Genomic DNA, 16,599 nt, shown 5'->3' on the forward strand with positions numbered 1-16,599 from the left:
AGAGAGCGTATAAAAAGCACTGCACCAAGCGCCTTTTTTCAAAGCGCTCTGACTCTTTTGTGCGCCCGCTCCGAGCGCTTCTAGTTGAAAATCTCTGAACATGTCAGAAAGGTGCTAGTGTCGTCACTGTGGATGAAGCGCTCCCCAGCGCCCTGCCAGCGCTTTTCTGCCAGAAAAGGTTAAAGAACCGCTGCGGCTGGCGATGAGCCGTCACTTCAGATGTGACACGTTTCTAGGATCATGGGTTTAGTGAATGTCGCAGCCAATAGGGCCACCCGACCAATAATATGATAACAGCTAAAAGGAAATGAATAACCGAATTAGCATCTTAATTTGCATATGTAAAGCATCAATTTGAAAGTGAGGACGAAAGAGGGAGTATATCCATTTTAAATGAATGTGGTATTTCGGAAAAAAAAAGTTATAGTGATGATTTGCATGACTTTAATCATTGTGACTTTGTTTTTTAAGAAGCCAAAGCCATGAAGGATGAGGAGGTGGCAACGCTCTGTGCGGCGCTGATTCACCACTGATCTGTGCCCTCTTCTATCTGATTGGACAACAAGCAGCTGCTTGCTGAAAAAAGTTCAACATGGTCAAACTGGAGAGGCTGACACGGGGGAGAGCTGTGCGTGATCACATGAGCAGGGGCCACACATACACCCTTCAGTGCCTCCACTACTGCTGGCATGAGAAGCAAAGCGGCCGTCAGGCCTTCACTGAGATAAACAGGGGTGACAACTTGCCACTTCCTGGTGCTTATGGGCCTATGGGAGTTTCCCTTTGAGACACTTATTTTGGAAAAAATCATCCACTAAAGGACATTAAACCCCTTTCTTGCGTATTGATGTTCACTTACTGTTGGTTTTATTTTACCATTAATAATGTACAATATTTTTGTAATAAAAAAAAGAAAGAAAAATCATAATTACCCTACCATTGAACCATGTCAGGTGAAATAGTATTATTGGACCTGCTTGGCCCGGTTTCCAATAACAATCAACAGAGATTAAGAGTGTTTTTCTTGGAGGTTAAAGCTTTACAACCATTCTGAATATTTCACAAGCATCTCCCAACGCACCTCTTACAGCGAGAGAGCAGCTGTTGGCTGTCCATGCTCAAAGAGCTTTATGAATATGTTTTAAGCGACTGGACTTGTCTAACTGTCTGTAAGCAGTATGATTATACATCAACACACGGCTTACTCAACATAGATGAAAGAAGAAGAAGCATTGTATATGGAGACCATTCACCACACTTACATTCTGAAAATGTTGTACATAATGTATAAGGCAGGCTCTTACACGGTCTGTTTTCTGGACTTTATATCGCCCATTTCATGTTACATTATGAAGTTCAAGTATGTATAAAGAAGGAGACAAAGTGTGCCTTTATCACCCTTGTTCTTGGCGAAAATGTAGAGGCCAATGAATACAGTGCATTACAACACTGCTAGTGTGCAAGTCTGCAATCTGACAGATCGCCTATGCTTCATAAAATTTGTATTTCTACATGAGACTTTCATTAAAAACCAGACATTTTAGTTCCAAGACAAATACCTACATACATTAACTATAACAAGCAAAAGAATAGGAAGATATGGAAACTAAAAATGAAAAAGGTCGGACCGGATTAATCTAATTTCATATTATTTCATATTTTAAGCAAACTTTTGAAATGGTTTTGAAACGTTTCCATCAACCGGTTTAGAGCGAATAAACTCAGCTACAGCGTAGTTTGGTCAGAAGTTGGTGCTATAGGGTATCATCCGCCAGTAAACAGAGTAGATGAAGTAGATGAAGGAGAACCAGAAACAAAACAAGTTGGCTTGGCCGTCTCACCATCTACGAGTGAAAAATGGAGAGAGGTCTTCAAGAATTTGTTTCAATTGGGCAAATTTTAATTGTTCTTTTATGTCAGCTAGTATTGGCAATTTGTGTTGTCCGGAGACGAAGACAAACATTGGGACGTTATGGTGATCTCCGAGAAGACGCCGACAGCAGAAACAGCTCATCAGTCATTTAAGTTAAATGTTCGCTACATCAGAATTTATTCAGCAAAGTTGTTTCCATATCAGATTTAGTGCATCAACTCTTTTTCGACAAAGGCAAAAAACACCTCAAGCGAGTGTAAATTGAGGCAATTGAGGAAGCTTTATCAAATTTTGACGTTTCCATACAGCTTTTCTAATGCAATACTTCAAAATGTGCATTAAATATGTGACTGGAAACACAGCTTGTGACAGCTATTGTGACAGCGCACCATTGCTGTCACCGTTACATGGCCGAGAGGACGGAGATGAGGATGGTGATGGTGATTTTTCCCGCCTACGGCTTTCCATCTCCTGATCACATGTATTTATGTACAGCTATGTATGTATTTTGTATGTCAGGGTATTTTATCATATAAAGATTCTTCATGGTGGAAACTTGACGCCCATGTAAGATGCATTAGATGGATTTTATGATCATCTTTACATTAAGATGCATGTTTGAAAAGTGGCCCCTTGACAGCTACAATATCGAAAGACACTGTTTTCTTAATGTCCTCTTCTGATGCAGGAGAATGAGCCTCCAACACGCAGGAATCACTCCGAAATTGCTTCTGTCACCTCGCGAAGATCAAAGTACACACACCAAAACACACAGGTTGATTGGCGGCCGTTTAGATAAATGACCGGGATGTAATTTCCAAGAAATTTCCTAAAACTAATGAATATGAAAACCAACATTTGTCACGAGGCCGGCAGGACATCAAATTGGGTTTGTTTTCTCTTTGCTGGACACGTGTCAGGACAAGATTTATGTTGTTAGAGCAAGCTGTTAAATGACATCGTTCGCAGAAGTGATGATGTACAGCAGCGGGTGATGTCTCACCTCGTACTCTTTGACCACCCTCATGCCGCGACCTCCTCCTCCGTAGGCTGCTTTGAAGATGATGGGGAAGCCATACGTCTCGGCGAACACCTGCGCCTCCTGCAGGCAGGAGATGGGGGCATCGGTTCCTGGGACCACAGGTACACCTAGACAGGGGCGAGGTAGAGGAAAAGGAAACATACGTGAGAAATGTTTTACTTTGAAGGCTCTGAATGCTGTACTGTATAGTAATGCTTTTTACATTAATTTAGAGGGATTTATAGATCATATATCATGTGAGGCCACCATAGAGAAGACTGCCAGTAACTACTTTCACACTGCATTTGAGTCTCACAAGGTCACATTTTGTTTTACAGCAGAAGGGAGCTGCTGTTTTTCACTGTTTCTTGCAGTGGCAGATGGAACAAGTTAAAGGCTGAAAAACATGTTCTAAAAATGGACATCCCCCACAGATAAAATTAATGCTTGGAGAGTAAAAGCCAAAGAAATGGCCAGGTGAAAGGTGGAGGGGAGGAGTACCTGAGGAGTAAACGTAGACCCATGTTACAAGAATATCGACAGTGGTGGGATGTAATAACATACATTTACTCAAGTACTTAAGGTTGTGCTATTTCTAACTACTCTATATACTGTTGGGCAGTTTAACTTATAGCAGTAAAATGCAACATACTGTACACATTAATGCAGCATTAATATTAAAAACATCATATATAATAGTAAAAAACAGGGACAATTCTTCTGCCGAATGAGTACTTTTATTTTAATGACAACATTTACATACTGTACTTTTTACTTGAGTAATGTTTTGAATGCAGGACTTAAAGGATCTGAATACTTCTTCCACCACAGACTATCGATGTGTGACAGGGTTGGTGTCAATGACTACGTTGACATGCACAAAATATTCAATTTTTTGCACCAAAAAAGACAATCTTCTACTAACTTTGGAGTGAGTCATTAGGTTCGCACCATTACCACGCCAGCGTAACCCTGCAGCGTGCCAAGTTGGCGGAGTCTGCACACTATTTAAAAGGCGAATCAGTCAGCGGATAACCCACTCAATTCAAGCGGCGAAAGAGGCGTGTACGCCTACCTCGATCAAATGGCTTATACAAACACAACAAGGTAAATCTTGATGCCAAGCAACAATGCAATCTTATATCGATTAATAATGTGGGTATATATTTAACATACAGCAGAGCAGTCAGCAGGTGATTACTGGTATCATTTTGTCTCCGTGGCATCGTTATCTCGTCAACAATTAATGACACAATAAACCTTGATTGCTCTGGCAGATCCATGCTTTATTTAAAGTGAAGCCTCCTCCCGGCAGCAAATGTTTTCCCCTCCGTTTAAGAGGCGTGCTCCTCCCTCACCGCTCATTATCACTTCTCGCCGGATAGTGTATGAAAAGGAACGCACCCAGTATTATGACAAAATGCAGCAGGGAAGTCTTCCCCTTCCATACCTGCACTGATGGCCAGGCAGCGAGCCTCCACCTTGTCTCCCATCTTGGCGACCACTTCTGGGGTCGGTCCTATGAACATCACCCCCGCGTCATGGCAGGCCTGGGCAAAGTCCGCCCGCTCGGAGAGGAAACCGTAGCCCGGGTGGATGGCGTCCACATTGTTTTCCTAAGAAGTGAGAGAGGGGATACATGGAGAAATTATTCACTTAAACACATCCCACTAATTAAACTAATGCGTCCACTATTCAACAACACATTATTTTTGTATTCACATTTATTTTCAGGTTTGTGCTCAAATATTTGCCGGTGGAACCGAGGGAAAAGGAAATGTGGCCCAGCGAAGCAACAGGAGTTCTGTTAAATACAGAGCCACTGCGGGTACCCAGTTAACACTTGGCTGACTATTGGTGAGGGAAATAAAAGCGTCATCACACACACTAACCTGCATGCTTTACCACACGCTGTCTGCTGGCCAGTGAAAAGGATCTATGTATCACTTAACGGCAAAGGGACCGGGAGCTAATGACACACTTTATTCTCATTCTGTCTTAGTTGCGATGGCCTTAATCATCATCTGCTCAATGGACACCAGTAGGAAACTGAGCGAGTAGACAGGCACGCATAATTTGAGGGTCAGGGGGAAGGTACTGAGAGGGACACACACATATACACACACACTGGGTAGCAGACTGATACAGTAGCTGCCGAGCTTGACAGATAGAGCCATCTCTAGATCAGTATGTGCCATCTGCTCTTGGATACGAGGCGGACTATAATTATGGGCTGTCCCGTTGTTAAGGGAGCTGTTACTGGCAGGCCAGAGGAGGCATGGAGCCACACACACACACACACAATGCAGCAAGTGTATGCACGCGAGCAGGTACACACACATGAATGCAAAGAGGCACGGACAGTAGATGAAGATTCACACACACACACACACACACACACAACGCCCCGGGGTGACACACATTCATATGAGCAAAATCATACACTCGTGCTTTCACACACATTTTCACATAGAACGTCATACACAGAAGGTACTGGGACAGAGACGGATGGTTATTTTGGTCGCACAGTAACAGAGTGATACACAGTGTGAAGAAGAAGTACGCGTACACTGAATGTGAAAGAGTGAGAGCAGGAGAGACAGAACACACACACACACACACACACACACACATATACAGACTCCTTTGCCGGCATGGGGTGGCTGGGCTCCCAGATAGGCAGAAGGATTTTGAGAAATGAGTTGGATGGCGGAGGCTCCCCGACTTGGCGAGCTGACCACATGCCCACGCAGAAAATTATAAACCGTGAGAGATTGATCAGAGAAAGGATAATGAACAACTGGCTGCACGTCCTGGAGGATGGAGGGAGGGCGGGAGGGAAAGGAGGTAACGAGGAACATGTCGGATATAACACAGTGATAAGTGTCACAGGGAAGAGAAGGAGAGGGAGATAGATAGGGAATGATAGGAAAAATTAGGGAAATGGTAGACGGAAGCAGCAACAAGGAGAGGAGGCAAGGAATGATGGGAAAAGGGAAGGAAGAGATAAACAGGGCAGGTTGTTGAGGGATGGACGGAGAGAAGTTGTTTCCTTTTCCTTCCTTCCAACCAAACTAAATATAGACTTCAAGTGAACTGAAAGGAATAAAAGGGATTCGTCTGTCCACCTAATTTTATGTCATTGAAATATACATAGTGTTGCTACATCAATGACCGCTTTCAACTTCAGGAAGGTAGCAGGGTTTTTCCTGTAGATCAAAAGTAAGGTGAACCACCAGAGAATATTTTTTTCAACTACCTACTGTAAAAACTAAGTTGAGAAAAAAAAATTAGCACAACAAATGATGTGATGATTCTGTTATTAATTTTTTTTTATTTTTTCTCTTAAAAAAACAACAAAAAGTACCAGATCGATAAGCAGTATCGATAAGAGTAGTAGTACCGTTAAATCTTAACGATACCCATCCCTTACCCTCCTGAATTCCAGTCCTTATCCTGGTTTAACCATATAAAGCTCTGTGTAACTATCTTTTGAAAAGTGCTGTGTAAATAATGCTTATTATATTATTATTATTATGCTAAGTTAATTTCCTACCGGCTCCAGCTCTGTACTTAACGCGCAGACAAGAGATTGATAATCTTCTCATTTCACTCCCAGAAAAAAAGTAAATAAGCAAAATGTTGAACTTTTCCTTTAATGCCAATTCACGACACTACTTCAAAATAAAAGCCTTCAATTAAAGAGAAACAGGATGGATTATTTCAGCTTCATTAAGTTTTCGAGCATGGAGAGACACTGTTCTTATCAAAATCTGTACTACTGGCACCACTTCCCGGCAAGATGGAGCCGATATGTGACGACCCACTGCAAGCTACTCTCAAGAATGTATGCTGTGTGTACAGGTTATTCCTGAGAGCTTCTTATTGTATGGAAATGCACTGGACTATAAATTCCTATCTAGCAGATGAGATTTAAAAGGTGCACTATAGCAATTTAGTATTGCACTTTCATACTTGAGGGACCTGCAAAAGACATTTAAAAACATATATTTTTGAGCTCTAAAAAGGCTGGATCCTATACTTCCCGTAATGTAATTTACTAACGTCTTTTTTTTGTGAGATCTTCCATGCCCATGTCTCTGGAAAACCACCCCCCCCCCCCCGCTGGCTGTCCGATAACAATTTGCAATCTTCAAAGCCCAAGCCGAGAAAACCCTAATGACATCGCTGGGGATATTTTCTCAGACTTTAGAAAGCTCCTCCAGGGCTAGAGAAGTCATTAAGCGTTAAAACTACTCACAGGCTGAGTACTGGAGTATTCACCATGATGAGGAAACTCAAGTTAAAATGTAAAATCACAGCTTTTTTTCCTTTAAACAAGTGAATCGGTTTACCGGTAAAGCAAACAAAAGATGTGGTATTCTTTAGTGGGAAAAAAAACATTTTTTAATACAATCTGTTACCTTGGCTACTTTGATGATGTCAGGAATGTCCAGGTATGCCGCAACAGGTGGAAGGCCTTTTCCAATCAGGTAAGCCTCGTCTGCCTTCTGCCTGTGAAGACAAGGGCAAAGGGTTTAATATCAGTTTGATGGGAGGAGGACAGCAGAAGCAAACACATATGTGCACCAGCTCTCAAGCACATTATGGCCTCATTGCAGCAAGCTCAGCAGAGAGTGGGCAAATACTCAAATAAAGCCTGTTTTAATTACTCAAATTAGTCCGCAAATCAGCCTTTTTTAGGTGTATGTTATGTATAGAGAATATGTGAGGATTGCAGGGTCTGAAATTAGCACCCGCCACCTGCCAAATGCAGTTAAACTGTTGGCAGTAACGGGTGAAACCGTCAGGCCATCCGCCACTTTGGCAGGCAGGGAAAACGCTAGGGATGGGAATAGAGATCAGTTCCTGTTGGTTCCTAGTTGTGCGATTCCTTGGCATCTCATGCCTCCGTGACTATCGATTCCTCTGTATTGATGCTTTCCGACAGTCACGTATGCACAATGACGCACGGCATACGCACGCTGCATCATGTTCAGTTTGTTTGGGACCGGAGCCATGGTGGAGAGACAAAAAGTGCTCAAAAGTGTGGTGATGCTTTTACTACTAAACCTGAGGGGCGCACCAGATTTTTTCCCTGATAAAGCGACACTGTGCACAACAAATCCTTGTTGAAATCGGCAGAAGGAGAGTAAGTAACGTTAGCTGTTAGGAGCCGATGGGCAGCAGCTTTTGATATTTCTTTTTACCCCCTAAGAGGCTTTGGGCAGACTAGCAAAATGCCAGGCTGCCATTATAAATAAAAATTTGTTCTTATTTGACTTGGTTAAATAGAATAAATAAAAGCACAGTCCTGCTTGGCTAAATAATGGAGCTAACAGCTAACGTTAACAGAGGTTCCATTGAGTTACATTATGGTGCGTTTAAGCTCTGTTCAGTAAAAATGAGTATCGGGCGAAGGTAAATTCTAACGTTTTCATGATGTGTTCAAATGTAATCTCAGAAAATTACATTTTTGGCGAGAAACTTGCATAAATCCAGTTCTTTTTGTGTAACTTCCTAACACTAGCTCTAAGCAGCTTATCATACATCATTAAAACTAATTATATTTTTAACTAACCAATGCCAAAAAAAAATTAATCAAAGCAAATATTTGAATAAAAATACAATAATTTATTTATTTCCTAATCATCTGAATTGTGTTAATTATGCAAATAACAATGATATGAATGATGACAATAATAAAGTAGAGTACAGTACTGTGTACAGTACCCTTCCACCTCCGGAAAAGAGGGCTCCCCGGAAGCTACGATGTTATTTGAATACTTTACCATGCATATAATGTTTTTTGTGTCAAATACATCAAACATTGAATGACATCAGATCTAGAATGTTATGCCTTCATTTAGCGCAGAGATTTCAATGAAAAAAGTTAATTTCAGACCCTGGAGGATAGGCAGAACCAGGTGGTACAAGAACAAGCATATAAGAAGATCTGTTAGTCAGTGAAAGACTATTTAAAAGAGAGATATTAGAAAGTCAGGGTGGAATAGAAAAAGCTGACAGATTAAGATGTTTGTGCACGTAAACTAAGCAGCGTGATTACCTGAATGTTTGGAATGTCAATACAATTATACTTATGTCCCTACTTAACACCAAGCGCAAAACAAAGAACCGGCCCAAAGCGCTGGAGAGGAGAGAAATGCTCCCAAGCTTCCTTTAATTGCTGTTGGCTCTAATCAACTGCTAGCATTTCATGGTCGATATCAAGCAGTGGCAGCCCAGCAGCTTACTAAGACATCTGTCGGTTACGCTTTCTTTATTTAAACCTGCGCGGACCCATTTGGCTCCGATGTAGCAGAGCTGAGTACCTGTGCATTTGTCCGGTGTCTTGCTCGGAGTAGACGGCCACGGTTCGAATCCCCAGTTCGGTGCAGGCTCTGAACACACGGATGGCGATTTCACCTGGAAGAAAAGAGGAAGTGATGAAAGGATGGTGCAGGAGGAGCTGGTTATTTTACTAATTTACCAGTCTGTGTTTGGCTTTGCCTACCAGTTTCCTTTCTCTCCCTTCCTTCCTAAATGTTGCTCTTCCTCTCCTTCACTTTTATGCTCTTTATTATTTAAATGTCTCTTTATTTTTGTTGGCAGATTGTGTGTAGCGGGAGGTTGCAGTTCTTTCATCATCTATTTTTCATAAGCACACACTTTATATGATTTTATCAACATCCTGTAGCATCGGCCCTATTTCACGACAAATGCCTCCGCTGAGAGAATAAAATAAACTTTGAATGTTTAATGCCGTACATGAGATGTGAAAACAAGACGCACTTCATCACATTGTGGAGAAATATCAACAGACACTGCAATGAGTCTACTGATTTTTTCTAAAGTTTGAGAACGCATAGTGTAAAATCTCTGCTTTAGACATCCCAAACACTGCTTGCCTTTTATCTTCCTGTCACTGGAGCCAAATACTTGTTTTTCAAGCAACACGGAAAAAAAAAGTTTAGGCACTGAAAACTAGTAAGATGTGTTGTTCTCGCTTGAGAGGGAGGACAGCGTTCAAACATTTGAGGAGCGTTAAAAAAAAAAAAAAAAGCGAGCGAGAATGAAAGTGAATTCTGGAGAAGGACAACAGTATGAACATGAAAAGGATGGAAATATGAGGGAGGACAGAGAGGAGAGGACGAGCCAGACAGATGAAATGTAATGGATTTAAGGTGAGACGAGAAGGTCAGGAAACGGAAAAGAACAATGCAAAAAGAAGAAAAAGGACAGGAGGTTTTAAAGAATTGAGTAACCAACAATTTGGCAAGTTGAACAACATGACAAATAAGTAGAGAGGTCACAAGAGAAGCAGTGGAGGGGAAACGAAGTAAGGAATGCAAAAAGGATCAGGGGAAAAGGAGCAAAGTCACGTGGGGTGAAAAGGGAGACGGCAACGGGCTCAAGAGGAAAATCACATCTGACAAGAGCTGAAAAAGACAGGGAGTGTTAAGGGAGGGAGGAGAGGAAATGAGGAGAGAGGAGTTAAGAGGAGAGCAGAAAGGAAAGGAGAATATTAGTGATAGTGAAAGAGCAGAGAAGCAATGGCAGAGAGGAGATGTGCTTGATGAAGTGGAATCTGGGCTGATATGATGTGATGGTCCACTCTCTCTTTTCATCACACACACACACACGTTGAGGCCGAGCACGGTCCAGTGCACCCCAGTGTGATGAATGTGATCTAATGCGGTGTTGATATCGCGTCACGCCGATGTGAGGGTGAAAGATTGACGGAAAGCCCTGCCATGTGCGAGTGTGTGTGTGTGTGCGAAAACTTGTGGCAGAGACCACAATCCATTTGAATCACATTGATGGATTAAAGCAGTTAAATAGAGCCTTTATGGAAGGGTAGACGTGAACGCATGCCTATGCACAATGCAGACTCATCACGTGCAACAGGAGGCCTACATGTGTTCAGAATTGGAATTGTATTGGAAACCCACGCAACAATCAATCTGAAATGATGGAACACACTTTAAATGCGTCCGCGGGAACGAATATAATGGGAGGCTCTAAAAAGCAATTAGAACAAAATGCATTTATTTCTCGCTCAAATCCTGCACGTCACCTGTCAGAGTCACTTTAATTGCACCCTGACGGCCTCTCTGGACAGCATTAGCATTAACAGGAGGGGGTCCGGTGATTACAAGTATTACCAGAGCACGTCAGTCATGTTTACACTGCGTGCAGCGGCCACACTGGTGACTGCTGCTTAGTGTTTAGAAAACTCTGGGCTTCTCTATAATTATATTTCCATTCAGACCTCAATGCACTAATGTAGAGACCCCACTTATGGTCATTTCTAGCAGCTCAGAAAGAAACAAACAAACATATTTGCCTATTGGTGGGTTCAATTTGTTTTGTGGGGAAAAAAAGAAACATTGCATAAAATATGTTTCATTTAGACTCCGGGGAATGTAGAGACCTCCACACTGATTTTATTTGAGCTTTCATAAACAGTAATATTTAAATAATCTGTGACATTATGTGCTGCATTAAAGAAAGCAGATTAATACATACACCCTTAAACTCAATACTTGAGGATGTGAGGATTGTGGTTGCAGTTCCACCTCTGTTAAACCTAAAGGAGGATAAATAACGCTCCAAAGTTAGGCTACATTTTGGCAAGGGAAAACTCCCTTGTCGACCCACTTGTCGAGTCCCTTGACCTCTGACCTCAATATATATGAATGAAAATGGGTTCTATGGGTACCCACGAGTCTCCCTTTTACAAACATGCCGACTTTATGATAATCACATGCTGTTTGGGGCAAGAAACATGCATTTTTTTGCATGTGTTATTTTCACCTATTCTAAAAATGGTGTATTTGAATATTTCTGCATACTAGGGTCCCTAAACAGTCTTGGAATTACATAAATTATAATCACTTTAAAGCTGAGACTCTTGTGGATCCAATGAGCCCAACTGTATTCATGTGTGATGATGTTAGTCCCGATAGCAGCCATTTCATTGCAATGAGACCATTTTTTTTTTTTTAAACTTGACCTCACTGTATAAAATGACCTGTTGCGACCTCTAGGATAATCACAGCCTCATGAAACTTTACAACCACAAACTAGAGACCTAGAGCATTCAGAGGATGGATGGCTTTCCTCGCCATCCAATCACTGAAAAATGCAATTCTTGCAGAAATCTCCAAATGTCAAAAGTTTTTGATACCAAATCACAGCATGGCTTTTTCTATGGTGTTCCACAAGGTCTTGGTGTCTTAATGTGGTACTCTGCAGGGATTATTGATCATTTTTATCAATTCTCGAATGGTAAAAAATTGTTAAAGTTAGCACCAAATCTGTGTAACAAATGGTATCAACACAGAAATTGCTGCAACAACTTATGAGACATAATAGAGCATGGGAATGACCATCACATACTTCTATCATGAGCCATTATGCACTTTCACAATTTATTTGAATTAATTAATTAATTTCTAATTTATGATTTATGAACACCTTGACACACAGTGCTGAGCTGTATCTCAAATTAATCTTCAGGTTCCCAGCTTTCAGATGATGTACACCACTTCTATGTGATATCTACTGTTGACCTGCTAACTCCCCTTAAAGACCCCCTGCAATCCCTAAAAGAAAGACAAAAACTGGTCTATTGTGAGTCTCAAAAGCTTGACAGTGCTTTTGAATTAAAGCAAACAAAGCTAGCTTGTGCAGCCACCCACATACAACGTGTGCTTAAATATTAGCATGTGCCGAGTAAAATGTCGGCAATTAAATATTAAGAGTCTGTTCTTCTGCCTGCGGAAAACTGTAAATGTCATAACTTTTTTCTTTCTTACAGTAAAAATGAAACGGCATTAAACTGTATTTTATTTCATGGTGCTATCTGAATGGCTTGTCTTATTCAGTGGTGAATTAGTGCTGTTATGCTACACGTCCACCAGATCCGGCGATAACACTAGGAGACGCACTGCTGCACTCAATCGGCCGCTCAAGCGGTGACGTACCCTATCGTGGTATGCACCTGATTGGTCCCTGGTTCTCTGCTCGCAGTTTCAAACAGGAAACAACAAGACAGCCTGCTCATAAACTTTCTGTTATTCCGTCTAAACCTGTGGTTCCCAACCTATTTTCCTTGAGGCCCCCCCTACTTGTATCCAAGAAAAGCTGAGCCCCCCAAACGTCATGACCCTAAAAATAAATTACAAATCCACGAATGAAATCCTCAATTTGATTAAGTGATTCGGTGTATTAAATTTATTTATTTTTTATTAGATCAACTTTCTTTATTGAATAGAACTCGTCAGTGTCGTCAACATAAATAAAGTGATGACATCTTGACGGATTCACCAAGTGAATGCAGATACATAATATGATCTCTTTTTTTGTAACGACTTAATTGATTTACTATGATATTGTTAGAGCCAAAATAGATTTTTTGTTATTGTGGTTATTGTGGTGTTATTAGATTGCTGCTAGACCGCCCCGTTAATACAGGTGCGGCCTCCGTTTGTGTGCACTAAGCAGGAGAGCCAATACGTTATTGACCGCAATGAAAATGTTGTTTTTGAAAGGCTAAACGCCAACAAATATGGATTGAAGCAGAATATTTCATCAGATTTTGTTACTAAGTAGCAGAAAATATACCAACTTTTGTATAAATGATCCAGTAAGCGTGTATATTATTTTAGTTATACAGTGCCTTCAGAAAGTATTCAGACCCCTTCACTTTTTTCACATTTTGTTATGTTGCAGCCTTATGCTAAAATCGATAAAATTACTTTTTCCCCTCATCAATCTACACGCAATACACCACAATGACAAAGTGGAAACAGAATTTTAGAAATTTATTAAAAAGGAAAAACTGAAATATCACTTTGACATAAGTATTCAGACCCTTTACTCAGTACTGAGTTGAAGCCCCTTTGGCAGCGATTACAGCATCGAGTCTTCTTGGGTATGACGTGACAAGCTTTGTACACCTGTCTGAATACTTTCTGAAGGCACTGTACATGAGCAAATCTAATTTTGACAGAGCAGACAAGTCCTGATGCACCCCTGTGACCTTTGTCGCCCCCCTAAGTGGGGCCTAGACTCCAGATTGACAACCACAGGTCTAAACAATCCACCAAAATCTGTTCCTGAAAACACTTGAGCCGAGAAAAAGGCTATGCCACTGCTGAATCTTGTTTCATTTTTTAACTACATCGCATGGTTTGACAGCTTGGTCTGAGTTTTGTGAACCAGGTGTGCTGGACGGGTTCATTTGCATGAAGTTGAGATTTTTCAACTTTATGCAAATACAGACCCTCTCCAACTCACCGCATGATAACGCCAAGCACTGGGCGACTGCTGTCCATAGGGAAATTAATGGAAAGCATTAAGACGCCCTCCGTCACCGGATCTGGTGGAAATGCGTCGTTAGGACGTGGATGGGGTCTTACCTCTGTTGGCCACCATGACTTTCTTGATTGGTCGGTACTGGTTCTGCGGGGCAGAGTGGCTGAAGCGGGGGGAGACACACGCCCTCCTCACAGCCAACAGGCCGAGACCGCCTCGGACTACAGTGTACCTCAACATGCTAAAAGAAAAAAGAAAGAAAATGTTTAACATACACAATATACACTTAGAGCAATAAGTGAAGGGAAGAGACAACAGAGTGAGACAAACTAGAGATGGGAACACATGGATCAGGAAATGGATGCATTTGTACAGACTCATGCTCAACAGACATTGGTTCTTCAGCAACAAGACAGCCAATTAGTCAAATATATAAACCATTTTGCTAGAAGGCATTACTTGTAGATCAAAAACAAATGTCTAAAACTCACACTTTCTTCTATGTAGAAACCATTTGCTAAACCCAGTTTCTCAGGTTATAAAGAGATGCTTTAAGGAAAATGATAAGAGGATGATAATGCTTTGAAAGTGATTAAACAAGAGGTGCGAGCCCTGTTTAGAGAGATTAAATCTACTAAAGCGCCAAGCCCTATTAAGTTGTTGCCGAGGGTTGCGTGTGCCTTTCAACTGTACGGTATTTCCTAAGAAAATTTTAATTGGTGTTACTGATATTTATCCTGGATAATTCCAGTACTCAGGAAGAAAAGACTGTATTGTGTATGAATAATTTGAGACCTGTGGCCCTGACTTCTGTTGCTTTGAAAGTTTGTGAAAAGACTGTTGAAAAATCAAATACAACTGCCGATATTAAGCAATTTGGCACATTGCTTCTATGATGGCTGCTAGTATAGTTAGAGAAAATCTCTTCCCAACTTGAGGCTGTTATAGTTGTCTCTCTATTAGAATGATTTTAGCACTTAAAGCTCCAGTAGGCAGAATATTTTTGGCATCATTAGGCAAAAATTCCATAATAACCTTTCTGCATATTACAGAATATTAATTCATATTTGATCAGCACTGCCTAGTTTGACCGTTTGATAGGAGTGATTGACAGCTGCTCAGAGACGGCAGGCTCCAGCTTGGCTCTGATTGGTTGTTTTCCTCCGGTCTGTGAAATCTTGGAGCACCGGAGGACACCGGAGGACACATGATTTTTTTTCAGATTACCTATCTCATGCACTACTTTTTTATAAAATAGAAAAAGGTTTTATAAAAATAACTTTTTTTAAAAGTTTTTTTAAAAGTTTTTTTAAGATTCAACCATGCACATTATGAGTCAGACGCTAGATATAGTATAGACAACATATGGGCCTACCCTATTTGATGATAAAGGGATCAAGTACCACAACTCATATTATGAAGCTTTAATATTAATGAATAATACAATGCAGAATTTGTATAAATTCAAAACATTCATATAAAAATTTTAGTAAAACTGATGAAAAAAAAAAGTGTACAGAAAAATCCGACTGGAATGACAGCTCACAGCTGACTAAAGAATCATACTCGTAACATCAAAAAGATTAGATTTCCATAAAAGGGAAGGAGGGAGTTAGGAAGCCAATCAGCTGCCGCTCTGCTTACCAGCTGCAGGTGTGTCAAATTAAAGACAACAAATTTGCGGTGTGTTTTGTAGTGCATTTTTTTCAAATCACAATAACAAAAATGAAGGCACTACGTATCTTTTTCCTAGCCCAGAAATGTCATACAATCCTACAGACTGTGACTGAAGCATACAGACTGCCACAGACTTCAAAGATCTAATTGTAGCAAAGAAACAAACTTGCTGATATTTATTCATCAAATGCAAAAAAAAACAAAGCTGCACATGAATTCATGTTGAATACTGAACGAGATACTCCACAGTCTGTCTCAGTTGAGCCATGGTTTTTATTTTTTCCTCAGTTGATTTTATGGACTGAACTCAAACAAAACAACCATCCAACTATCACATGTCGGAGGGACTTCTTCACCGAACAAAACACACAAACAAACCATTCATTGCACTCAACGCTGACATTGTGGTTTGATGGCTGCATTTACCATCAATAATCCCCTAAACACATACAATGAAGCACCCTATTACCAAACATACACAGACTAATGTACCCATAACCACATGTGGATGGCAAGTACACAAAAGTATACCCATACATTAACGCATAACTACCTTCCCAGCTGGTAAGAGGCTCATTCACTATGTGGAGACAGGCAGCTTTACTGGTGGGAGTTGTTTGACAGTGAGACTGACTGCAGAGGTGGAAGCTTCTTCTTCTGGTCTGAATACAAGGCTACACCTCACTGACAGTCCTTTGATGCCACA

General features: G+C 40.9%; 2 protein-coding genes across 6 annotated transcripts in view; one reads left to right on the plus strand and one right to left on the minus strand.

Annotated features, from left to right (window-relative positions):
• LOC119481208 (serine/threonine-protein kinase pim-1-like) overlaps window positions 1–16,599 on the plus strand; it is a 1,020,488-nt gene that overhangs the window by 879,036 nt on the left and 124,853 nt on the right. The gene's annotated exons all lie outside the window — the stretch shown is intronic.
• The window catches only part of pcxb (pyruvate carboxylase b), a 370,637-nt gene that overhangs the window by 341,226 nt on the left and 12,812 nt on the right, over window positions 1–16,599 (minus strand). For 2 of the 3 annotated variants that reach the window (XM_037757903.1, XM_037757905.1), the window contains exons 2-6: window positions 14,321–14,457; window positions 9,227–9,320; window positions 7,319–7,409; window positions 4,345–4,510; window positions 2,877–3,022 (exon numbers count right to left, since the gene is read on the minus strand). In XM_037757903.1, the coding sequence (XP_037613831.1) occupies window positions 2,877–3,022; window positions 4,345–4,510; window positions 7,319–7,409; window positions 9,227–9,320; window positions 14,321–14,456 (633 nt within the window). In that variant the 5' untranslated portion in view covers window position 14,457. Of the gene's footprint in view, window positions 1–2,876; window positions 3,023–4,344; window positions 4,511–7,318; window positions 7,410–9,226; window positions 9,321–14,320; window positions 14,458–16,446; window positions 16,598–16,599 lie in introns of those variants that run through there. The other variant, XM_037757904.1, reaches the window with a different exon arrangement.

Source organism: Sebastes umbrosus, chromosome 22, assembly GCF_015220745.1.
Source record: "Sebastes umbrosus isolate fSebUmb1 chromosome 22, fSebUmb1.pri, whole genome shotgun sequence".
Taxonomy (NCBI): domain Eukaryota; kingdom Metazoa; phylum Chordata; class Actinopteri; order Perciformes; family Sebastidae; genus Sebastes; species Sebastes umbrosus.